Below are 26,453 nucleotides of genomic sequence, written 5' to 3' on the forward strand. Positions count from 1 at the left end.
CTTCCACAATATTGTCCACAACTTAGTATATGTAGCATTTAAACCTCAGTAAGTTGGTAAAGACTGTTGTTGTAAAAATGCTTGTTTATCAATAGAATACTGATACTATTACCACTATTTTCACATATATGATAAATAAATAAAATATGTGTGGTGATATTTGAAAATGAATGAATTAGTAAACGTCTATGTTATCTTTTAAAGACAATTATCTCTTTGTTTTCAGAAGCAAATCTCCTGCTTCGACTGCAGCGCTCAGTGGTCTCTCTGCAAGATCAGAAAAGATTGTGCAAGAATGGTAAATCACCTACATGGTGTCCTAATGATTAGAGTGTGTGTGTGTGTGTGTTTGTGTGTGTGCATGCGTGTGCATTGTAATTCCACTGAATGGGATTATCTGTGTAATTTCTGTCCACTTTGTCTCCAAGGGGGTTCCACGACAGCAACACAGCTCTTCTGATGCTCAAGAGAGCTCAGAAGATGAGGTCCAAGAAGCAACAGCAGAATAAATATAGAGGTGAGTGTGTGTGTAGAAATGTCTCTGTTGTTTGTGTAATATTTCTGGTTTTGATACTTTTTTGTTAGCAAAACACGATATGGCACATTTAGAAATTTGAATATTATGAAGGCAGATCAGAAGCTCCTTTCTGTCAGTCTCCCCAATCCTAACCTTTAATCACCAAATATCCCCATCACACACAATATATTCCATATTGTGCTGCTGTTATGACATAAATCCATTTTCTAAAAGAAAAAAAGAAAAGTCCACACTAATTTTTGCCTCTTGTCCGTATCATTCTTTTTCCTTCAACTGTGCTTCAACAGCAGCGAACCTTTCCACCTCATGTATGTTAATGAGCCATAACAGACAGCAGAAGCCAGGGCCTGTCGCCTCTTATTGGGCCTTATTTGAGAGGCTGCAGAGGAAATAACGATTGCCAAGAAACCTCTTGACAATTCATCCCATGATGACTTTCACTCATTGTAGTGGTTGAGTGCAGCTGCAATGAAAGGTGACCTCACCTCTGCTCTGCTCCAAGAAACAGTAGTCCTGCCATGGTTATCATGCCATGGTCGTGTAGACGGCGGCTGCGCTTTGATCACAATTGCGAATGCATGATTCCAATAGCAGGGCTCTTGTCATCTTGCTCCACCGACACACAGGTCTATGTCAGCTGTAACTCTTAATGGCGTCTGCCTCAGTGGAACCAGAGCGCTGTTCTAATATTTTCCGAATGTTAGGTCCTGGTTTTCTGCTTCTGGTTTTAGGCCTGCCTTGTCCTTCTTTGACCCTCCTTTTCTCTCTCTCTCTCTCTCCTAGATCCCTCTGTCTGCCTTGCATTGTTCAGAAACTGCAAATACCAGCAGGCTCCAGTGGAGGCACGAAACAGGCCTGCCCCACACAACAGAAATCATGTGAAAGGTAGGATTCAGGACATGCTACACATTTGGTAACCGTTTAGCGACACCGATAAATACCGCTTTTATTGAACCATCTGTAGAGATTCGAGCCGCATTTCACAAATCATGCAACATGCAAAGTGCAAGTGGCAATAGATAATTTCCTGACTACTAACTTTGACATGTTGAACTAATCAAAGCACACAACATACTTGTTCTCCAAGCAGAAGAATGTGAGGGCCCAGCAGGACTATGAGTAAAGGATCATTTCATTTCTCTTTGAAGTTTTGGAAATGTCTTCATTGGTCATAATAACACTATATTCACCATAGATGGTGAGATCTGTGAAGACCGCAGCCTTTTGTCTCAATGATCTGACATTCCTCGTCTTTAGTGAGCCCTCTCTTTAAACAGTTGGACTGTCACTTTTTATTGTGTGTGCTGGACGTTGTGTTCAGAGCTTTTTATTAACAGCCTATGGTGAAGAGTGAAGTTGGAAAACTTTGTGTTCTGTATTTTCATCTGCAATGAAAGTTTATAGTCAAAGTTTTTCATAAAATGAAACTGAACTTGTTTTATTACTGTTCACGTTTTATACATAACATGTCGCCTATTTCAGAGGCCTGTTAAGCAATCGACACAATCTTCAGAAGCAAGTTCACAACTTTTCAAAATAAGTAATAATCCCACAGTTTGACCCAGTTGCTGTTGTGGTTTATCAGAGGACGTAGAAGACATTTTCAACCTGGTCCACAGACTGAAGGCACACTGCCCAACCCCGACTTAATGCAGAGCACTGGTCGCCTGTGTATTAAATTGTATTGATATTGAACGTATCACATGTCCAAACCTCAATAATTTGACACTGCATTTCCTCTTTAAGAACACACTTGTGTGAAGTGTGAAGCTGATATGATGAACAGTGGCAATGACAGACAGACAGACATGGTGCTTTGGGTACAACCAGCTACCAACTGATTTTAATTTATGATGATTTGTTTCCTGAAGACTTTCTTCCTATTGTTATGGAATCAGAGGCTTCAAAAGAGTCTATAGGTCGACTGTAATGTGAAGTACACTGATGGAAACGGGTCTCTCCATCTCTTTCTGCTGTTGCCTCCCGTCCTGAGTGCAGAGATGTTTTGGAGTTGTGACATCCACAGTCAGTTAAAAAGGGAGGGGAAGAGCTTTAGGCAATGCAGCAGGGAAGACGGGGGAAGTTGCTTTTTTATCAGGAGGGCCTGTCGCCATCTTTCCTCTGCACCCCACCCAACACTATACCATCAGGATCAGGGCCTCACATCCAGAGAGCATGACGCCCGCGGTCATCCAGCAGTCAGAGGGGCGCTGCAACAACAGTGTTTGCCAACAGGCAGTGAAGTGACTGGTCTATCGCTGGGCCAAGTCCCACGCTGCCATAAGCATGAAATACTCCCCGATTAGCTTAGGATAAATAGAGTATGTTTATTTGTCACTTCATTTCATTTTACAGTTTAAAAAGAAATATAACAAATTGTACCTTCAACTCTGGGATAATTTTCAGTCCACTTAGGTCATTTGTTTGTGGAATAGTTGCGAAGTTGTCCTCTTGTTTCTCTCAAAGCTGATTCATCGCTGTGCAGCTTAAGATCAAGAAAATGCTCCATGTTTTTGAAGAGACTGATAACTTTTTATTGTTTTCAGATGTCAGTACATGTCTAAAGTTACACCATAAACCAATAATTTGGTCGATTGTAGTGGATTTTTTCCCGTTTGGAATTTTTCAGCAGATAATTTGAGTATGACTAGGGCAGAGTACTTATGTTATCAAGTGTTTATTTTGACCTGCAGGTGTATTATGTCAACTCTCCAACACTGGGTCTCCTGACACTGGAACCATGTATGAATGAGCACAACACAGCCATCGATAAGCTCTCAGCCAGCTGGCGGTTCAGGATCGGCTCCATCCAATTCACCTATTGAGTTACAACAATATTCCCAGTTCTGTTTCTTTTCAGTATCCTTATCTCTCCCCTCCACTGTTGCCTTGATAATTCATCAAACAGGACTGTTGTTCTAAAGGAATGAAGCGAAGCAGCTACATTAACTGATAAAGTAACGGGGGTCCGGACGTTACCCTTCCTTCTGCTAAATACTCCTTGTCCTCAGCCGGTTTTCTGATCCAAAGCTGAAAAACGTTAACTAGCTTTGTTCTAGAGGAGAGGACTCTTGCTGCCTTTTAACAGAGTATCCTAAAGGCGGTGTCAACAGTGGCATCGGCGTTGTTGTGTCGGAAACTGGCTCTCGGTGCGGTGGTCCTGTGTAAATGGGCCCAGGCCAGCCTCCCCTCTCGCTTCCCTGGTCCTGACCTGTGGAAAGCACCCCCTCCTCCGGATCCATCCCCAGTGCCCGGGGCCTAGCCAGCCCAGCCCGGCCCAGCCAGCGCTCCCCGACAGGGGCTAACATTTCAGGCTTTGAGTCAAGCCCCTTCTGGAGGTGATTAGCCTCAAACCCATGACAGATTCTTTCCAAGATATCCGATGCGGCGTGTTTATTTTATCCGGGCTCTTTGTGTGGATGTGCTGGACATGAGTAACCCACTTGAAATGGGTATCGGCTTACATACCCAGAGAGAGAGAGACAGAGAGGGAGAGAGTGGAGCAGAGCCGCAAGACATTTTCTTTTAAAGGCAAAAAAAAGAAAGAAGAGAAATGCACTTCCCTTTTTCTAGATGATTTGTATTGTCAAGTGTCTGGGTAGTGCAGATGCTGAAGATGTTGTATGATTCAAAGCACTCCTCCTTGTTTCTCTTCTTACTTTCTACCAGCTCCTTCCACTCACCCCCCCAGACACACACACACACACACACACACATGCATCCTTGTCTTACTACATTCATTGGGAACTTTCATTGATGTAATGCGTTTCCTTCCCTACCTAACCTAACCTTAACAACTGAATGCCTAACTTAAACCCTCAAACCAAGTCTTACCCCGCGAACAGCATTTAAACTTAAAGGGTCCCCTCAAAGCTGTCAGTCTCCACAAGTATACCCCACAAATATAGTAAAACAAGGCCACACACACACACACACACACACACACACACACACACACACACACACACACACACACACACACACACACACACACACACACACACACACACACACACACACACACACACACACACTGCTCCAACCTTCCTCTTCCATCCAAACTGAGATCAGGCTCCACCAAACATCCGTCCTCATGTCAGAGGGACACGAGAGTATATATTTTTATTTCAGCCTGGAACCTCTACCTCCCGAGCACTTAACTCGATTTCACACTTCAATTCCTCTACAAAGCTCGACTGAAACACAATCATCTTGTTTATCATCCATCATCCAAAATAACTTAGTGTCAGACTATTTACCACCATTCATATGCGTTCAATTTCACCCCCGTAATCTCCGCGCTTACTTTTATCTCAGGCTGGAGCTCTCTTCTCATCGTATATGTTTGAGGTGCACTGGCACACTCGGGGAAGAAACTCGCTGAGCCAATGTTGTGCTGAGGTGCAGCAGTCTGAGTCACTCACAGAGACAGACGTCCAACTGAAAACACTGAGTTAGTCAAGTTTCAGACACGCTCTGATTCTTCTTCCACTTTGCAAGGTCCATGAAGACAGGATTTTGTGCCATGTTTTCCATCAAAATGGCTTTCAAACCAAAAGCAAAGAATGTAAGGGGCTGAGACATAGATTGTTTTTCTTAGTAAATCTAAAGTTTCACAGTATCTAGAGCAGGATGGGTACAAGTAAGTCTTTATTAGAAAAAGTGTTGATTCTGTCAGTTTTAACAATTAACATCTGAACAGTTTTTTTCACGGATATATTAGAAAGGATTTTACGTAGTGTTTTATTTTGGTAGCTTTAACAAATTAGAAGCTTAGCCTATTTGGAAGAAAAATGTAATTAATGGTAAATGCCTCTTTATTCAACTTTTGTTGTTATCTGGCTGTTTGTACATCAGTTTATAGTAGTATTTCTATAATAGTCATCTAACAGCGTATGAGGAGGATTTCAGGACAAAAAAATCTGACAATCCTCTCTACAGTGACAAGCCAGGTGTGGGCTGGTCAGACAGTAGGCAGCACTACACAGGAAGTGTTATCTCAAGCTTCACACAACAACCTCAGTCACTTGTTGTTTGCACAACTGTGAATGCTTCAGAGAGACGAGAGATTATGTGCGGTTGTGTTAAATTGTCTGTTTTTTTTATTATTCTGATTCACATACAAATGAAGTGGTTTAGATAATCTTTTTTACAACCTAATGACTGTTTACTCATTGTTTTACCATAATCTCCATGAACAAGTTTCTACTTAAACCAATCACATCTGAGCAGGCTTTGGTTGCCTGCTGTTAAACAGTTAGACTGTGAGGAGCAAAATGAACACATTGACCGAAATGCATCAGCTTTCGACTTATTTATCTAACTAATTTATCTCCATTTGAGACAGATGATTCAAACTTCTCTGGATGCTCGCTCACTACAACACAAGCTCATCAGCTCATTCAGGGCCCCATTTCATTTCTTAATAGAGATCACTGGCCCTGGTCCTGACTCTGTGTTGTTTGTCTCTGCAGTGGCGTTGGAGGGGAGGAGGCTCCAAAGTCCCAGCTCTGTGTATCACCTCTGGTTTGCTGCGGGGCCAAAGCCTCCACCCTCCTCCTCTCCAACTCTCTGATATTAAGTCAGAGTTCTCCCCACCTCAGTGGAGATGAGATCGCTTAATGTGCTTAAGAGCCCCTCTTAACAGGCGTGACTCCTACAGGCCCCCTTCTGATGTCCTGGAGGAGAACTAGAGGGGGATTCAGGAGGTTGGAGGGGGTCAGGAGGTTTTTTTTTCCCGTGGAGGGTTCAGAGGGGAAAACAAGAAGAGAGTCTCTTTATGCCAGTGGATTGCAACATAAATGCAAACTTTTTTTAATTTTTTTCATTGAGCTTGTGTATATTTGTGTACACAGTCCACACAGTGTAATTGTGTGATACATGCAGGGATTTCAAACTACTATCAGCCTTGATAGCAAATTTAGATAATCAGCATAAGTTCTTATTTAAAAACACAATTCTCTGAGTGTTTTTTCTTCTGAATCACCTATCCCTCGTCTCTCTGTGTATTATCAGCTTTGGGAAGTGCAAGTAGCCATTTCCTGGCCTTTGCTGCCCCGAGGGGGACGCATCTATCACTTGACGTTTTTAGTGGCGCTTCTCAATTAACCCATGAAAACTGTATAGCTTTCGCCTTCTTTTTTTTACAGATCAGCAGAAGCAAGTCAGTGGCTTAAGTAAATGCATCATTAGTTCCAGCATTGGGCTGTCAAAAGTCATTATCAGTGTACACCAACCACAGCAGCATTACTGTCTCAGCAACATAAATGTTTACTTTGAAATATGACCTTATTATGGGATTCCGGCATAACTCGTCAATCAGCTAGATGCCTGTCTGATTTCTGTCTTTAACAAACTGTTGGGCTGTTGCTTGGGTTCCGTTTTTACACAGAACCACAAGACCCAACAAATATTGATACAGAACTCATTTCATCTCTCAGCAACTTTAAATGATCCAGTATTATACAGTCCTCCAAACAAGTACACCACATTACCCCAAAACATACTGGGAGGTTTGACCACTGTTGTGTGCCAGGACTGGGAGCTCTGACCGGCTGTAATTACAGTGTAACAAGTGTTGCTGAAGATCAGGCCCACGAGCTGTTTATTTGTTGAGCTCGTACTTCACACAAGTCCTTCACTGCGGTATTGATTACGCTCCCTGTCATTTAGAAAGGTGCCACCTTCACCCCAGTTTTTACAGATTAAGCATCATGTTCATTCTTTGCCACAATTGTCAACAAGAATGTTACTTAACTGACACGAAAAAAGTTGGAGGGGGAAGAAAATTGCCTTTGACATTTATTTGATGTTTTCTGTCGAGTGCAGTGTGCAGAGCAAAGCTGGACCTGGAGCAGGCGGAGCAGACGGAGCAAGTGACGCAGGAACGAGCTCAGCAGTGGCTGCACACCCAGTCAGACAGGGACTCAGAGAGGTGAGCTGCTCAATGTAGGTCATACAGTGAGGGGGCATGTGAACGACATACATTTCTTTAAAAGGTAACATGACCAAATTGTGTTTTCTTCTTTTGGATCGAGCCATGCACGTAGCTTTGGATTAATCTGTGATTTGGAGCAAGGTCAATGGATTATCCAGTATAATCTAATCCAGCAACAAGAAATCTCAAAGATGTGAGATATCTCAGAAATCCAAAACATTGCCATGGCTTGATACCAGTGGGGGTAGTTAGATTTTTATTTCTGTAATTGATCTTTTAATGAGCTTCCATCATTGTTAAACTACAAAGATGATTTGGATTTCTCAGCAATATAGTTCAGATACCTCTTTAAAAAAAAAAAACTTCTCCCTCACTTAATAATCCAGAGGTCATGACAATGCATAGTGTTCTTTTTTTTTTTTCATCACACTATAAGTTAAATATTGGGCCGTGATTGGCTACCAGACAAGTTGTGATGTACACAAAACAACATAAAACATTGAAGTCTTAAACTTACATGAGTCTTCACAGTGAAGGTCAAACATCCAAGTGAGGTGTTTTTTAAGAGCTGGGTGGGTTTTATTTTGCTTTTTTTCCCCATAAAATTATAAGATTTATCTAATTTGTCTCAATTTATTAAGCAATAAACTGCCTTTTAGTAAAATCACATTATCTGTGTTGTACTGATTTTTTTTTCTTTAAATGTCCAGGGGCAAATTGTCGAAATATTAAATAGATAATGACACTTGAGTATAATCACTGTGTATTGAATCAGACTAACTTTTTGTCTCTGAGGCACTGAGCCATGAGGCATGTGCTGCCCACTGCCCTAAGATAATCATTAACATTATCATTCATGAATTCACTGTTTCTAAACCTCTGCCAAGGATGTTACATTTTCTTTTTTCTCCCCCAACATTATGATTTCATCTTGATGAAAAAAAATCAGGCATAGTTTAGGGATATTTATGAGTGAGTGTAATTTGGTGCAGATCCAAATTAAAATCTGGATCTAGTGAATTTAAATGTGTCTTCATTAGGGGGCCTTGGAAGAGATATGCACTCTACTGAGCTCCACTCTAGTTGAATGGTATTCTGATGCCTAGACTTTAAGATGGGGGAACCTATTTCTAAATGCACCTAGAACTAATAGCCCTGAACACATTTTGTGCCCTATTCTCAGTGAACATTTCCTACCAGAGATCAGCTCAGTTGTTCTGAATGGAGGCAGAGTGCAGCTAGTGGTGAGTACATACCCCCCCCCCGTGCTTTGAATCTTTATTTGAATAATTTCTGTGTAGGGGGGGCAGTTGCATGTGAAGGTATGCAGTATTTACTTTTGCCAGTCACAGTCATCAAACGCGTTGTAGGTTCCCTCTCCTGGAGCCTGTCTCATCAGCTTCGATTTAAAGGAGGAAATGTGGGGAGGGGGGTGAGTCGGAGGTTTAGCTCCACAGTGACACTTTCAATTGGATCAACTGGCTGCAATTTCTTTATTTCACTCGCAGAAATCCCAGTGTCACTGTGGAGCAGTTTGTCTGAACCCGAGAACGATACTGATGCTCGTAAGGTCTTTGAAGTCAGAAACCGCAGGTCTCCCTGTGCCGTTATACAGCACTTTGAGTTATGATCACTGGCAAGAGGAGCCGCCCCCTTCCTCCTGTTTCTTAGATATGTTCAAACTGCAGAGCCGCTGCCTGTTGAATGTTTTTCAAAATACTGGACTGCTTGCGTGAGACGTGTCATTTTGGGCCTCTTTAATGTGTGTGTGTGTGTGTGTTTCTGTGTCTCTGCGTGTTGTGTGCGCAGGCTGACCCAGCACACGCTGAACGTCTACATCACGCCAGTGGATTGTGGGCCAGCAGCAGTTTAGTTTCCCAACCCTGCAAAGAGAGAAATTATCCTTGCAGCAACTCTTTGGGTCATGCAAGTAAGTCTTGTGAATTTCACAGCCATTTTCTACCAGAGATCAATGTGTTACTGGCAATTTTACACCAAACATTGAACAGAATCCAAAGAACACATATGTATTTTCCTAGAATGTAAAATGAAAGTCAGGACAATCATGCCTTCATAGTAAATTACTTCTGTCACTTGAACATTCTTGTACAAATAGAAAGGATAATAGAGACATTTTATGTTATTTAAGGGGCTTCAGGTCAGGTTTTATAGATTTTTCAAGAAATTATGAATTGTTTTTAAACATACATACATGCATATATATATATATATATATATATATATATAGTATCCAATGCATACTGTGTATTGACAAATGGACAAATACAAATGTTTGCAAATGTGGAAATCTTTTGTACTACAAAGAGTAACATAAAACATTATTTCTTTCTAAGCCAACTCTAAAGGAAAACAACTGTACCTAGTTCATTCACATTTATAAATGTATCGGCATATATTTAAAATAGAAATACTGTGTGTATATAATATGTGTCTATATATATGTCATCAGCTAGTTGTTGGTAAAGCAAATGCACAATTTCTAGTTATTGCTACATAAAAAGGTGGAGATGCACCAAAGTTAAACTTTCTGAGCAGTTTCATGCTCAAACTTCCACAACATAAGAGAAGCATACATGTGCGTATGCAGTACATTTACATGTGTGTACAGATGTTTCAGTGTTTGCACACTTGCACAGGCAGGTCTCAGGTCACACAGACCTGAGTGCACATAGCCAGGGATAAAGACGGCTGCTTATTCAGCCTAGACTGAGTCCACTGGTCGGCTGCTGTGGGACGGGAGGGAGGAGGGCGGGGGTGCAACAAGGTCGGGCCGGGGACAGAGTGCCGTGAATTTCTCTTCTGACAGGAAACGGGCAGGAAGAAAAAAAAAATCCGTCCTTTCAGTGAAGAATGACTGGCCCTTCTGTCAGGAGACGCAGTGCTCAGGAGTTTGAGTGACAAAGATGCTACTGACGGGCTGACAGCAGATGATCACATTAAACAAGCCCAGGAATCCGAGTGAAGGGGGAGCCCTGTCCCACGCTAACGAAGCCAAATTGGATTCCGATGATAATTTCCAAAATGATATCCACGAGGTGGAAGCTTGAGCGAACGTCGGCGTGCTACGCAGACAGACTGTTGTTCTCCTCAGGAGCTCAGCGCTGGAGAGAGAAAGCCGTTTGTCTGCACCGATAAAAACACCAATTGCATAGGGCAAATTGAAATATGAATGTATGTGTAAGGCCGGAGCATTTTTCAAAAAGCCAATTAGATATTTCATAAACATGGAAAGGACATCTAATGGTCAATGTGGTGCTCCAGTTCAAATCCCAGGAACTTAATTTAATTAACTTGGGTTAAATCAGGAAAACAGGAGTGGGTGCATCTTTATACACAGCCTGTATGAGACAGTAAAAGAGTGTTTATCATAAAGTTGTCTATTCTTTGCCTTGGAAGGGACACACACATCAAAGTGCAGCTTTAAAGTTGGAGGGTTCACTTCATTTGCCATAGCAGTAAAGACTTCATAAATACTCTATAACCTGTTGCAATGCGATACTCACCACTTGCTGGGACGGTGCCATAAAATGCGTTTCCAGGCTCACAAAATATTTTCATTATGTGTGCAGAGGAAACCACTTAAGTTGCATATCTGCTCCCTCGATTCTGTGCAACGCTCAATGATAATAGGAGTAAAATGATCGAAAACAATTTGTTTGGTCACAGCGGTTGATTCAAACGTGTGGCCATTTCTTTATCTCCGTACGTTTAATAACATGGCTGCAGAGCTCGCAGTAAAATTAGCAACATGTGCATCGGGGGTTTGGGGTTCTGTTTCTGATTTAGAACAGATAATTGGACAAAAGTCTTTAATAAACTAAATTCAGCCTCCACAGCTGGAGTGAAATTTCTGAAAATAAACACGGAGGACTGTGGTGGGTTATCTTGGAACTATATTACGCAAACTACGAGAGGGGAAAAGCACAGCGTCACACCATGGAACGTGAGTAAAATCAAAAACTAGAGAGCTGCGATTAGGTCTGACTCATGAGTGGAGGGATATTCTATACAGTGTGCCAGCTGTGCAGATATTTAGAGCCGGGTCAGTACCTGCGAAGCGTTCCGGGCCCCCCCCCCCCGCCTCCCCCAGAGCTCTCCCCACTGTTTGGCTCCCTGTGTGGTTTGGCCGTGGAGACTGCGGGCCTGGGCTCTACACGTGGAATGCATCATGCCCGGTAGAAGCACCGCCTTTGTTCTGTGTGTTTGAAAAGCTTTGTACTGATCCCCAGGTGAAATGGAAGGGGCTGTGATACATCGCACCAGTGCCCCGGGGAGCCGGCGCACACAAACACAAAACCTATCTGCTCACGCTTAAGTCTTTACTGTCCGCTGAGCCAGAGACCACAGGCACACACTTTATCTACCAACTAAAGCTACAGTTGTGTCCTGGAGGAAGACGTTTCTGTAGTATAGTAATCACATGACCGAATGATAAGTCATTTCATTAAAATCTCAGTCCGGCTGTTTGTTTTTAACTTTTAGATTTTACTAACCAAACTTCTTTCCTTTCACTGCTTGAGGTCAAATGTATGTCGTATCGCCAGCGCCCTTTATCATTCTGTTCTTGGAATTTTAGACTTGAAGCGGACTCATGGTTTCCCAGGAGAAAGTAAGAATTTCTTGAATTCTATTAGCTCCTCCTTGTAAGTTGGTTCTAGGAAGAAATCCTCAGGTGTTCAAAAATGTTACACTACCATTCTGACAAACAGAAGTTACCAGAGAAACTTATTTTATTTTATTAAATATTAAAAGTGCAGTGCCAGATTTCTATTTGAAGTCTGATTGATTGATTTCACACCGCTCCTTGTACATGTGAAATATTGATGTGTCCCACTTCGATATTTGTGTCTATAGGAAAAGAGGTTCTATCTCCGCAGCGCGTCCAGTCTGCTCCAACAAGAAGGGAACGCATCTCCCTCCGAGACAATCCGGTCCAGCTGAGCGGCGGCTGGGGAGGAGGGAAGAAAAGGGACAAAGTGTACAAGTAGAACACCAACTCCACGACGACGACATCTCTTTTTGTTCCTGCCCTGACACGGCACCATTTAAAGTAGATACAACTATAACTCCCATACAGCTACGATGTGCACATATGTAGATGTGCATCTTGTACATCTAGCAGCATTTTCAAAATCTAAATCTATGTGCATCAGAATTGCTCAGGGGCCGTGCTGCCTTTGATACAGATTTGATGTCTTAAGTTATTAAATAAATCTTTGTTCGGACTTTATTAGGAGCGTCAAATGGTTATTTCTTTCTTCCATGAAGACAAATTTCTTTAGTTTGATGTATAATGTTATTTTATCACCTGTGCTGAATCCCCTCTGCAGCTGTTCTTTTTTAACTCAGCTGAAAACATGGGCTCCCTCTCCTGGAAATTAATTAAGACCAATGGGAGCCAGAACAGCCCAAATATCCTCAGGCCCTTTTCTTACGGTGATTCTGCTCAAGTATCAGGACCTGAATGTGACTGCAGCCAACCGGCACCAAAACACATGGAGCAAAGTCACAAACCTTCAGCAAATGACACGCTCCATATGCAAATGATGGCAGGAAATAAGAACCAGGACGTGAAGTACCTGTGGATTCCTGTTTCTGAACATGCCGAGCTGTTGTTTCTGCACTGATATTCTCTCTCGACGGTAAATATAGTTTGTAACCATGGGAAGAGATGTGCCTTTTCTACTTCTTCTCCTCTCCCTTAAGAGTAAACTTTAATAAAGGCCAGAAAATCTGTGCAATTTCTCCTTTCTGCGGATATGTTTAGCTCCTGCTTACCAACAGCGGCCATGAAATTACTGCTTTTATGAGCCAAACACAAACATTGGTGTTGGAATTACAAGTCTGTTTTCTTTATTTTCAACCGTTGATTATAACGACCTTTTCTGTGTGTTTGAATTAAGGCGTCCGTTCACAAACACTGCCCCACCGGAGGTGGTGAACCTCAGGCTCAGAGGTTCCTCGCTGGTCGGCTGCCTAGAAATGATAACTTAATTAATGTCAAAACAAATAGTCTGAGCTGCGGAGTGGCTCCCTGGCAGGAAATGCATATCTCTCCAGCATGTCTCTCTATTTATTTTCCTTCTATCTTTCACTTACACATGTCTGGAGGGTGTGTTATGACTGTACTCGAGCTGATGGGGATTTGTGTCTCGGAGAGTGGCGTATGCCAGAGATGTGGTGGTCTCTCCCACTTGGAGGCTGTTGTGAAACCCAAGAGGACGGTCCTCCCTCAGGGGGAGACTGATTCGTCAGGCCCCGCGGGGGACAGCGAGCGAGTGGGGGTGTCTGTCATCAGACTGTCACTATACAGCTGTACAATGTACAACTGGAAAATTCGGATTGTTTTTGCATATAAAACATGATCAGACAGGTGACATTAAAACACATCTTGTCACAAGGTTCAGATCTACCAGACTCCGACTCCTCATCTACGACTACTGCTTCTGAAATGATATTGTTAAACATCAACGTCATCCACCAGCCATCATTAAAGTTGTTTACTTTTGGATTATGGGTAAATTATATGTAACCTAAGACATCCAAAATGCGTTGCCTGGTGAAACGAGTGCTGCACCACACATTTAGATAAGATGAAGAATGTTCCTCTCAGCTCAGACTGCGCTGCCAGCCTGACCTCAAGTCAGCTAACGTTGTCAAATGGAGTCTGGCAGAGAGAGGTTTTGTATCCACATCGCTCCGTGTGATGTCTTCAAATGCATTAAAGGACTTTAACAGTGTCTTTGCAAGTTTCATCTTTATGTGTTCTATAGACTTCTGTACACTTCACCTGAACAGTTTGGAATGGATAATGTACGGTTTTATTTTTTGGGACATTTGTTTTTGTAGACAAGTATGAGTTTCAATTCAGTTCAATGTGTTTGAAAATGAATCAGCAGACTCATGAGACTTGCTTGAGTTGTGTAATAAATCACAGTGAATGTGGTGTTAATGTTTGTCAACGTTATATATTATCATTACATTACAACAATAATGTAGCTATGGAAAAATGAACACAGGCATGTTTCAATGATGTGATAATTCTTTTTTATATCCTGTGTAAATTAATGGAAACTGAGCTACCTGGGGGAAAAAACTACATTCCTCAAACACAAAGCAACATGTCTTGCATGAAATATATATTTTTTATTAATATGTATACATTTTTTGCCTTAAATGGACTAAAAATGGGAAAAATATATTTTAGGTTTGAAGGATTTCCTCTCGTTCACACTTATGTGCAAAAAATACATATAGTACTATATATAATAAACACACTGCAGAGCGTGTGTGCAGGCAGCCTGACTTATTAAAGGAAATGTGGTTGTGGTAGTGAAGCTGGTTTGAAGGTCTAGTGCTGGTGTATTTATCATTCAAGTGACGAGTAAATCATAAAAAGACTTACAAAGTTATTAGGTTTGGAATATGGAAGTATTGTGTATAGTTTCAGCACTGTAAATATCCAAGGACCTAACTCATAGACAAGTGACTGAAGAGGTGCTGTTTGCTTATTTATTTCTGCCTTGTGACACAATTAAACAATCATTTTATCCAAAGTAAAGAAAAGGGAAATTGATACAAACTCAGGAATGTTTAAGTTCCCCTGAAAAATTTTAACCAATTGATAAATAAATTTAGAATAAACTCAAACAAGCAGAAACAGTAATGCACGGGATTCTGGTAAAAGTTGAAGCTTCCCTGAATGAAAACTGCTGGATCTGATTTTTATTATATTTGACAGAGGTGAAGGTAAAAAAAATCTCTCGTGAGACAATATACAGAGGACATTTATGTACACACATATTTAATACATTATACATACATGATATAATCATCTAATTAAAATGTACATTATCAATTGTAAATTTAAACACACACACCTTATTGATCTCTAACTTTTTCATAATACAGTCATATATATTTTTATTCATTTAAAATAATTTATCAGTGGCATGATTTATTTTTAGCTTCTTGTGTCAGGAGCAAAAATATCTCCAGGTTTGTCTAATTGTCTTTTTTTAAATGATAATCCTTTTCTTTTTGTAACTGGACTCAATAAACATGATATAATAGATTGTTTGTGCTTCAGCAGCTTGTGACAGTTGCTCGCTGTTCTTCTTTGTGTAGACATGCTTCTTTCTTTAGATTGAATAAATATTAAAATCCACTTAAAGAGGCTTTTAGATGTTTTTAGTGGTGATGATTTTATTGTATTTAAAATTGCTTAAATATGCAAATAGATCATGTGTGCGTGTCTTGATTGTTGCTAGGTGCTCTGTTGATGTTGTTCCTGTAAAACCTTTTTAAACTGTTGAAGTGGTTATATGTCAAAAATCTTCAACCTCACGTTGTATTTTAATCAAAATGTTGCTTTAGTCTGAAGTCTGGATTAATTTATCTGGTTCCATAATCCTGATGATCAGTAAAGTGCAACTCAGGAATGTCCAACTCCATTGAAAAATAACAAAGGACAAACAAACAATCTCTGAAAGCCCAAACTGCAGCTTTCACTTTTTTTTTGATATTTTGATATACAGCTTCCTGAGCCTAATGTTCTGCAGATTCAGATGACATTCACGACCTCCTCAAAATGTTGTGCTTTGGGGGAATATAAACTCTGGCCGATTTTGTGTTTCATAGCCCAACTTTGAAGACATTTTGATGGATTAAATTAGACCCTGTAGGGCTTCAGGCATCATGATGTCATGCTCTTGCCTTCTGAAGTGGCACATTTTGGCCTCTCGGGCCCTGGTTTGGTCGTGTTGGACTCTGTTCAGTCACATTAAGACTGAGATGAATGATAATTAGTTCAGTTCAATCATATTTATTTTGACCACGATGAGTGCTACACATACACAATGTAGTAACAAACTGGCAGTGGATGTTTTTTCATTAGAAATGGATCTGTAGGTCTTTCCAGGTGGCTCACATGACATTTTGGCTGCAGCACTGAAAGACTCCAGGGCCTGGAGGTGACCGATCCCTCCAACTCTACAAACCGGTGCAGCATCTACTGTGGCAGGAGTCTCCAGCCAGACTTCCAGCAGACCACAGTGAACTTTTCACATTTTCTCCTCAGCGTGAGCCGGTGCGCGAGGTCATCTTAGAAGCCCAATAGGACACCCTCCCCCCTGCTACTTAAGAGCACCTCTATTTATTTTGATATTTTCTCCCGTGGCACTGTGCAGCCCCAGGTAACTGCCACTGACCCCAGAGCGAACCAAAGCAACGCATGGTGTGCATGGCAGGTGGTGTGGCCCAGGGTGGAGATGTGGAGGTGGGAGATGGGCTTTGGTTAGCGGTAACATAATTCCACCAATAAGAAGAAATAGAAGAAGCCCACTTCCTGTCCTTTTTTAGAAGAAAAACCTCCCTGTTGAGTCCGGTCTGCTCCGGGGAGTCTGCATGGGTTCAATGAAACTCAACTTCCCTGCACCAGAGGAATGTTTGCTCTTTACTCGAAAAGCAAGAAAAGGTCAACACGTCTTCTACAGGACCCATGAATGTCAAATATGAAATCCTAGTATCTTCGAGTATTTCCCATTTTAAAGAATAAAGCGACAGAGTTCAGGAAGATGAACCGGGGCTTTTATTGACCAACAGGCAGAGCGTGGTTTTTACTTTATGTTTAAGTTTGTCCTCGTTTAAAAAGAAAATCATGTCTGGTTCTCTTTGAAAAAACATATCGAGGATTTTGCAAACATTTGACTCAAAACGTTAATTTCATATAAAGCATAATAATCTGCAGATGGTGGCTGACATGAGAGCAAGTATCGAACTGCGCCGACGTTAGATTTTCATTCAATCATTCACTTTTTTAATCTAGCGCAATTTAACCCAGCAGTAAGTAATACATAGTTAGCGACACACTGAACATTACAGCGAAAATAACGTGTAAAACTGTATTTAAAATATGTATTTTTCTTTTTAACATTGTCAGGAATTAATAATCCCGTTATTTAATTCGGAATGAAGCGTGGAACCGTTAATATCGATTAAATTGTATATTTAGTTATTAAGTTAGAATTGGTGTCATTTCTACAATTTCTTTAAAAAAATGAAAATAAAATTGTGCAGCCATATTTTTTATTTAAGCTTGTATGTAGATACTGTGAAGGGATTAGTTTTTACGCACTTGTGCTTTTAATTAATAAAAAAACTAAATTCATTTTCCGTCCTTTTTTTCTATTAAAAGTTAAAATATATTTTATTTTCTAGAAGAAATATAAATGGTAAAAATAGTGACATGACGCCTTTGGGCGTTCGAAGTACAAAGTTGAGCAAATCACTCAGATTCAGAAAACAGTCTCAACGTAGATATAACATATTAATCATTAAAGTAAAATGTGACTTTGCGCCTAACTTTACGTGCATTTTAGAACATATTGCTGTTCACTTATTTTGAAAGCACCCAGGTTAAATAGTCTTTAATGGACGTGTGTGTGTGCGGAGAGCAGCGACCTTTACTTCAGACACAGGGATGGAATGGACAGGTTTCCTCAGTCTCAGGTCGAAGCTGGAGATAAATGATGGGCTCATTTTGGATGTGTAAACATGTTGTACATTATAGTCACTTGTGATTGTTTCCTCTCAGAGTCGTTGTGGGTCTAGATTCACTTCAAACTTGTATCTGGTTTGGATTGGGGTCGTGGGAGGAGTTGGCTGCTGGTTCACATCCACAGAGGAGGAGGAGGAGGAGGACAGGGTTCTCCTTTAAGACTCTCATTCTCTTCGGGGCTATAAAAACGTTCTGCCTTCAACACACAGCAAATCAACTCCATTGGCAAATTATTGCATCACAAAGCACCGCTCCGCTAATAGTCGCGCGATTAGAGTGTCTTCTTTAATGGTGACATCAGATTCGAGCAGAGTGGATCCCGGTTGAGATGATGGAGTACATGGAGGATAAGTTTGCCTTGAAAAGTCAAGCGATGAAGGCCAGCGATTACTACATGGACCAAGTCATGGAGAGCCTGGACAGCGCGCAGTACTTCACCAAGTCCTCCACGAAGTGCGCGCAGGCCTTCGGGCTCCAGAGCGGCGACCACCGCTCCTCGCCCTGCGGAGACCAAAACGGTGCGTAACAACTTTGTGTCGTGTGACTCTGGCTTTGTGTGCATCATCCCTGTGCTTTTAGAGGATCTGCATCCGTACCAGAGCGAGAAAATAGAAGTCGCATTTCAGGACATTTATCATGCAGTGATATTATCTTTCTTTTCTTTATATATTGTTTTGTCCAAAACCTTTCAAATGCGTAATTTAAATTCAGATATACTCATTAGATGTCATTATTCTTGAAATTATTTTATGTTTTTGTCATTTTTAATAATTAAAATTAATTTTAAAAATAATTTCCTACATTTTTATACATGATTATAAAAGGAAATACACTTACAATAATGAAAATGGACCTAAAGTGTATTGGGGGAGGGATATAAACTAATTCGTGCAGTCCACACTTTATTTACTCTGATACTTGAATCATTGTTTTGCGCTAAACTGCAGTTAACATGTGCTGAAATAAAATATGAGAAATATGTATGACTTATTTGTCACCTGATCTCTCCAGCCAATTACGGTGTGCCAAAAACGGACGAGGACACTTTGCACTCGGACCTCGGCAGGTCCATGGACAGTTGTTGCACCCTGCGCGCGTCCCCGGTGACCAGCGGGCAGGAGAAGACGGACTTGGACGACATGGCGGACAAGTGCGACAGTAACGTGTCCAGCAGCAAGAAGAGGAGACACCGGACCACGTTCACCAGCGCGCAGCTGGAGGAGCTGGAGAAGGTGTTCCAGAAAACGCACTATCCAGACGTGTACGTGAGGGAACAGCTGGCCATGAGGACGGAGTTAACGGAGGCCAGAGTGCAGGTACAATCCATCAGCGGGCTCAGTATTTTTCTTTCAGTCTCACTGTTGGACACGACAAAGCGCGAGATAAGGAAAAGAAGGTTTAAGACGATAAAACAGGAATGAGGAGCAGTGCGTAAAAATATAAATCCCTCAGTGTAGCTGATATGAAAACACCTCATCATATTTTATTAGATAAAACACATTTTTAGATTAAACACACACTTGATTTTTATTTGCATCATTACAGAAATATTTATTTTCCATTTATTGCCACAGCACTTATTTTTCAACACATTATTTAACATGTTTTTGTTTTTTTTCGAGAAATATACCATGTATTTTATGCAGGAAAGTCACACTATTTAAAATGACATTGTTTCATTTTATTTTCCATTTCCCCTCCCTGCCTCCTACCAGGTGTGGTTTCAGAACAGAAGAGCGAAGTGGAGGAAGAGGGAGCGCTACGGGCAGATCCAACAGGCCAAAACGCACTTCGCAGCCACCTACGATTTATCCGTCTTACCGAGGACCGACAGCTACACACAGGCGAGTTTGACCCCACGTTTCTGCAGGAGTTCAACTTTTTACAGCCTGTGTAAAAAAAAAAAAAAATCTACATCTGATGGAGTTTAAAGCCATTCATCAAAAGCATATATACAGTGCGCATGCAGCCGACGGGACGCCGCTGGTGCGTAATGCGCACAGCGGCCTGCAGTGATCTTTCCCCTCTAAGCTACCCCCCCCCCTGTGTGAGTCACAACAAATTGCACAAAGCAGCCAAACTGTCACTGCAGCGCAATTAATCACTTATTATGAAACGTATCTTCAGAAAAGAGCCGGGACGCTGATTAGAGAGGCTGCGAGGTGTCATGGCGGAATGAATGGCCTAATATCACATTTCATGTTGGCTGAACATTCATCTTGCACTTTGGACAAAGGTCATGTACAAGATGAGGTGAGAGGAGACACAGAGTGTCAGTTCGTCCTCCGGGTCTATCACAGACTGAGATTAGGCCTCCGTGGTGTTGTCAAGCCCCGTGCTGATTTCTTTTTTTTTCCCGGATGGAAATATGCAGACAGCCTCTTCTCACAGCAGTGCGTGTTCATATTTTAAGCTTAAAGAAGTTTGTGAGTTGATAAAAGCAGAATCATAAATTGAAATGCACAGGATGTTGGAGTCTGTGCTACGGCCTGGTCCAAGAGCAGGTCAAAGAATCTGCTGGACTGTCTCATTGTCCTCACACATGTTTCTGATAGATGGCCCTGGATACCAGCCGTGCCCTGTCCTGCAGCTGATCCAGATTACTGTCACTGAATGCACCCTAAGAGTAACTGAGTGGGGGAGTGGGTGTTTTTGTGTGTCCCCCTAACTCAGCGGGCATGGATCGCATTCTTGTGAGTTTGAAAGAGTCTGTTTTTTCTTTTGTTTACTATAAGGGTTTTGGCCATTGTTGTTGCTCTGGGTAGAGATTGAAGTTGATCAATGGCACATGTTGTCAGGAAGGCACACAGTTAGGAAACGTTCCACCGGCCCAAGCTGCTTCTCATGCTACAGCCACATTTCTGAGCTGGAGTCAGTTTATCTCACTGTCAAAAGAAAACTCTTCATCCAGCCACAATTGGCTTGTGGTCTTTTCTGTAAACTAAGGTGTTGTCCTACGTTGCACAATAGCCGGTTGGTTCAGCCTATATCCCTTTGCATGTTCTGTATTCTCTGAACATGCTGCATTTTTTTACATATTCATTATGATAAAGAACTCTTTAGCTGCAGGATTCAGTGGTTTAAATTGGACCAAATGCAGTTAAAGGACTAATTCATTCCCATGCTTCTCACATGCTACTAACTGTACTTACATGGGCTTGTCTTCTCAGTTTGATTGAAATCTTGGCGTTTGAGGGAATGAGGTCATTTATTATGTGACCGAGCCATCAGTGTATTTTACCTTATAGACGGACATGCTGTTCTGTGGAGACGCTCCTGCCATGTGGTGTTTACTGTGTGCTGGCCAGATGGGTTTATGTCTGCTCTCTGTACTCACTGTCCTGTCTGCTCTCTGCATGAGCCTCCAACGAGGAATATGAGAAATGTATGACATTCCTCTGGATTCATTTAAATCCACGTGCATGTAAACATAATAACCATTAACTCAATATGAACAAAACATATTTCCTCACTGACCTCTATATTAGTAGACTCATAAATACAGTTGTGCTTTCATTTGTATTCGAAGGTCTCGGCCTCCATGTGGCGCTCGCAGCATTAAAAACATATGACATTAAAGATAATTTAACAGCAACATTTATATTTTAATTCCAGAAGAAGTGTCACTGTCTCACAACATATTCCACATATTTGTCAGAAGTTTTCATTGGGACTATTTCTTCTGGAACCGGACACTGTTTATGGAACGACTCATATCTCGAAACCTGGGCAAATAAAACCAAAACTTAGTGAAAGCCCACGCAGACACCACTAGAGTTTAGAAAATATGCTGTGGGTGGAACAACCTATTTACATTTCCAAGACATTTGCCGTTTTTTTTCTTCTGTTGATTAAGCATTTTACAAAATATTCCTGTATTTTAACAGATTCATGCTGGAACTACATTGAATAACCAGAGCAGTATAATGTAAATGTTATGTTAATTCTTTTACTCCATTTGTGTCGTTTGTAGCCCCTTTAAAATGCGATACATTGCAATAGAGACGAATAATTTGATTTATTTAGTTTTTTTATTTTCAGCGCACTATGCAGAACTTAAATGTTCTTATTACTACATCTATATTGTGTGACTAGCATCTGTTTACAGGGTTTTCCAGAGCTTTTGACTGTATTTCATGATCTTCAGCAGCCATTGTTGGAGTGTGTGTTAGATCCCCATGCTATGAGACTCATTCTGCTCCGTATCTAACACCCAACAGATCTCCAACAACCTGTGGCCGAACCCGGCCTCCGGCGGCTCCGTGGTCTCCTCCTGCGTGCTGCCCCGAGGCTCCCCGCCCTGCGTAACTTCCTACTCACACTCCCCCCGCTCGGCCGCTGGCGCCGCCGACCATGGCTACATGGGTTTTCCCAATCAGCAGAACCAGTTCGGCCACGTCTCCCTCAACAACTTCTTCAGTGCAGACTCTCTCCTCACGCCGGCCACCAACGGCCACCACACCTTCGAGACCAAGCCAGAGTTCGAGAGGCGCTCGTCCAGCATCGCTGTGCTTCGCATGAAGGCCAAGGAGCACACGGCTAACATCTCCTGGGCCATGTGATTGTGGGTTTCTGTGCCTGGAGAGGTTTTTGAAAATGCTCAAAGAGTCTGAAATCATATCAAAAAGCTCAGTGACTCACAAATCTCACAACTCACCGATCCTTTGTCATCTAAAGATTAGATGTCACTGCGAGTGATATGGCCAATTTAACAACCATACTGCCCTACTATTTAGATCTGCATCATATATAAGGCATAACCAAAATGTATCCGTTGAATCAAGAAATAGACCCAAAACAGGGCCTGGATCCAGAGCTTAAGTGGAAAATGCTTTATCTGCATATTCTTAAAGCTGCAGGAAACAATCTCAAGATAGGAATCTATGCAGCCATAATGTTATATGACAGATAATCAGCTGCGTTTCTGGTGTGATGCAGATCTGCAGTGCGACTCACTGGTATTATTCTTAAAATACCAAATCAAGTTTCCAGTCTAGACCTTCATGTAGCTTAACTAAAGTAAGACATCCATATCCTTCAGACTTTCAGGGTGATGCTCTTTCAGTGTTTTACAGCCCTGTGCAAAAACCCGTTGTACTCTCTGGTCCGACCAGACGGTCAATGAACCATGGTGATGTGAGGAGGTGAGAGCTGTGAAGAAAAAGCTTTCTCTGTTGTTGTTTTTTAAAGAGGAGGGTCAGCAGTGCTTCCTCTTTATTCAGACAGAAAGGAGTGAAAGGCAGGTGAAGACAGAGAAAACTCAAGGCTCCAGTGGGATTCACTCCCATCATGGGTAAACGTGGATCCAGAGCAAGGGGGCCTAAACCACTACCTGATTTCTAAAGCACTGTGAAGAGGTTTCTTTCCCTGCGCCTTTCACCTTTCTCCCCCTCGCTCCAGCTCAGGACTGAGGATGAGACAGACTGACTTGACGTACTAACGTGTCTGTGTGCTTTGCAGCAAAGCTCTGTAATCTCTGTCGTCTGCCTCTGTGCTGTATCACAGGTACAAGACGCAGGCAGCGGAGGCAGATTTTAATATAGTGTTTTGTGTTATAAATTTATCTGGTGAATGCATAATAAATGAATGTCAATGAATCCAGTATGACTGCACTTTTCTTGAAGTTTACATTAAAGGGTAAGGCCGGTGAGATTCCATTTAGTTCCTTAGTGTCAACAAATCAACAATAGCAATGCTAACATGGACACCAATATTTGGATATTGACCTGATTAAGCCAATAGTCAGAATAAGACACTGCCACGTAAACAGCATTTCCTGATTACCATAACCTGAATAAGGTCATACTTGGAAAAAGCAATAATGGAATGAAGACATGTGGAGTTGTCGCATTATGTCGAAATTTATATGTCGTAATCACATTATAACGTCCTATTGGAGTGTAAACAACTAGAAGGAATGTTGACGTGAGTCATAATCACACTACGCTCTTTAACACATAAACAGGAATCTCAATGGAAAATTCTATCGGCAGCTCATATAAACTTCATAATCAAAATGATGACTTACTCTAACTAAGGTCAATAATTGGAATATTATTGTCCATTTAAACGTGGTCAATGGATTTATCCTTCTTACGAGCCTGATGCAGCTTCCTTCAATGAACCACGCCCAAAATCAATCCACAACATCAGTGACTCACTTCTTTAACTCAGGGAGACATTTTTCTTTGTTTCGATCAATAGTTAATTAGTTTATTAGTTAATTTCTTATTCTTCTCCTTCCATTTACTTTTCTTACTGTCAGTAAATCCCATGAATCAACCAAAATAAACATGCTCACTGGTCTTTCAATTGTTTGACCTGTCTACATTGTCATCAGCTCTAACCCGCTGGTTCCTACTGAAGACCTTGCAAGAAATATTCTCAGACTCATCACAGGGCAGTCCTCTGTAGTCTTTAGCAAATGTTATAAACAGGACTAAACAATGAATTTGCAGGCGAAGACTAATAGACAAATTCAGTCCTAATGTTCATGAAGTAACGTGTCAGCTAGTGCAACAGTGTAGCTCACATCAATGGATCTCTGTATGACACAGATGAATATAGATGTGTTCTGATGATATGTTACGCACCATATGAATACTACAGAGACAAAGGTATCACCAACCTTATCCTTTAAACTCCATCCAAAAAGAGTCCTGACCCTCGTAGCCTGGAAACTGCCACCTCATCTCATTAAACACAGTTAATCTCTTCATTCGTCAGTGGTAGCTTTTTCCATGTGGCCCCAGCACTACATGTCTCTGCAAAGACACACAGTCCCTGTTCTTTAATCTATGACACTGTCCTGTAATTGGGAGCATGTCTTCTTCTTTCTCTCCTGTTTCCTCTCTGATGTCATCTTTTTGTTTTGCTCTGAGATCACAGTCAGCAGTGGATAGCATCTCAGGGAAACCCAACGGTGGGCTTGATTCAATTACGACTGTAACTTGTGTCAGATGCTTGGGTTTGGAAACCAGTTTGTTTCCTTGGGGTACTTCCTGGTTGCTGCTATTCAAAAGTACAAACCAGAGTATGTTATCTGCACGCATCATAACACAGAGGCTTTGATCATGAAGTGTCCATGGAAACAGTGTTGGACGTGTTCCCCGATGTTGCAGGGAGGTGCTCCTTGCTCTTATTCCCCCCGCCATCTTTTTCACTTTACCAGTCCCTTTGTTGACTATCATGTGCTGTATCCTCTAGGCTTTTGTTATTTGACCTCTGCCAAGGAGGTCATATTTTCACTCCTGACTGTTTGTTTGTGTCTTTGTTTATTTGTAAGCAAGATTATGCAAAAACTACCTGACAGAATACCATGAAACTTGGTGGAAGGATGTGGTATGGGTCAGGGAATAACACGTTACATTTTGGTGCTGATGTGGACCAGGGGGTAGATCCAGGATTATTTTTCTCTTTCTTGAACTTTGCGAGATAGGGCGTTTTCACCATTTTCACCATTTTCCCAGAAAGAAATTTCAGGCATATTAAGAGAACTGATATTTATGAGCAATTTGTTGCAGATCCAAATAAAAGTCCAGGTCTGGTGAATTAAAATGTGGTTTTATAAGGGTATTGTTGGGCCTCGACGAGGTCTGCACCATCCCTCCATCCATCCATCCATTCATCCATTCATCCATCCCTCCATCCATCCATCCATCCATCCATCCATCCATCCATCTATCCATCTTCATCCATCCATCCATCCATCCATCCATCAACTACTTATCCTTTGAGGGTCATGAGGGAGTTGGAGCCAATGCCAGCTGACATTGGGCATGAGGCTGGGACAGGTCACTAGTATATTGCAGAGCCTTAATATTATAATATTAATAATAATTTCAAGATACTTTCAGTATATAGAGATTGACTACAGTCACAATTGTGTCGCATTGCTACATTCAGCAGTATTTTCATATCTAAAAGGAACTATTTTCCTCAAAAAAGAGTGATAAGTCAAGTTAGACAGGGATTTATTTGAGATCCTACATGTTTGGTGTGTGTCTCTTGTTTACTCCAGTGGCATTATGTACAATACAACTCTGATCTCAGTCATACCACATTGTAAGTTTCATTTGTAAGGCTCAGCATGTCAGTGAACACTGGCAATGGAGGAAACTCATGTATAAGAGTTTTCAGTAAACCCTGCAGCCTCCTAACCAACCATTGAAACTAGGTCAGTGAATGCCAGTAAGATTGCACAATGTTATTGTGGATTTCTGTTGACCTTTCTGAGGAAACATTCCTCACTGGATCTCGTCAGCATCTGTCATTCATTCAGCCTACTGTATGTTTGGGTCCTCACCTCTTGTGGCTTTTTGTGAATAAGGACTGTCAGGACGATTGTGACACTTTTCCAGCTCCTCATACGCTCAAAAGTGTGTTGACTTTTTAGGATT

General features: G+C 41.5%; 2 protein-coding genes across 3 annotated transcripts in view; both read left to right on the forward strand.

Moving 5' to 3' along the window:
• lrriq1 (leucine-rich repeats and IQ motif containing 1) overlaps positions 1-12,726 on the forward strand; it is a 34,956-nt gene extending 22,230 nt beyond the window's left edge. For both annotated transcript variants that reach the window (XM_035155797.2, XM_035155800.2), the window contains exons 20-26: positions 227-298; positions 429-517; positions 1,322-1,423; positions 7,367-7,472; positions 8,659-8,719; positions 9,285-9,405; positions 12,351-12,726. In XM_035155797.2, coding sequence (XP_035011688.2) covers positions 227-298; positions 429-517; positions 1,322-1,423; positions 7,367-7,472; positions 8,659-8,719; positions 9,285-9,405; positions 12,351-12,484 — 685 coding nt within the window. In that variant the 3' untranslated portion in view covers positions 12,485-12,726. The remainder of the gene's footprint in view (positions 1-226; positions 299-428; positions 518-1,321; positions 1,424-7,366; positions 7,473-8,658; positions 8,720-9,284; positions 9,406-12,350) is intronic.
• A 5,562-nt stretch (positions 12,727-18,288) lies between these two features.
• Positions 18,289-23,651, forward strand: alx1 (ALX homeobox 1). The gene is made up of 4 exons (XM_035157311.2): positions 18,289-18,572; positions 19,066-19,370; positions 19,770-19,898; positions 22,275-23,651. The coding sequence occupies exons 1-4, from the start codon at positions 18,383-18,385 to the stop codon at positions 22,614-22,616; spliced, it is 966 nt and encodes a 321-aa protein (XP_035013202.1). The 5' UTR covers positions 18,289-18,382; the 3' UTR covers positions 22,617-23,651.
• The last annotated feature ends 2,802 nt before the right edge of the window (positions 23,652-26,453 follow it).

The sequence above is a fragment of the Hippoglossus stenolepis genome, chromosome 5, assembly GCF_022539355.2.
Source record: "Hippoglossus stenolepis isolate QCI-W04-F060 chromosome 5, HSTE1.2, whole genome shotgun sequence".
NCBI lineage: Eukaryota > Metazoa > Chordata > Actinopteri > Pleuronectiformes > Pleuronectidae > Hippoglossus > Hippoglossus stenolepis.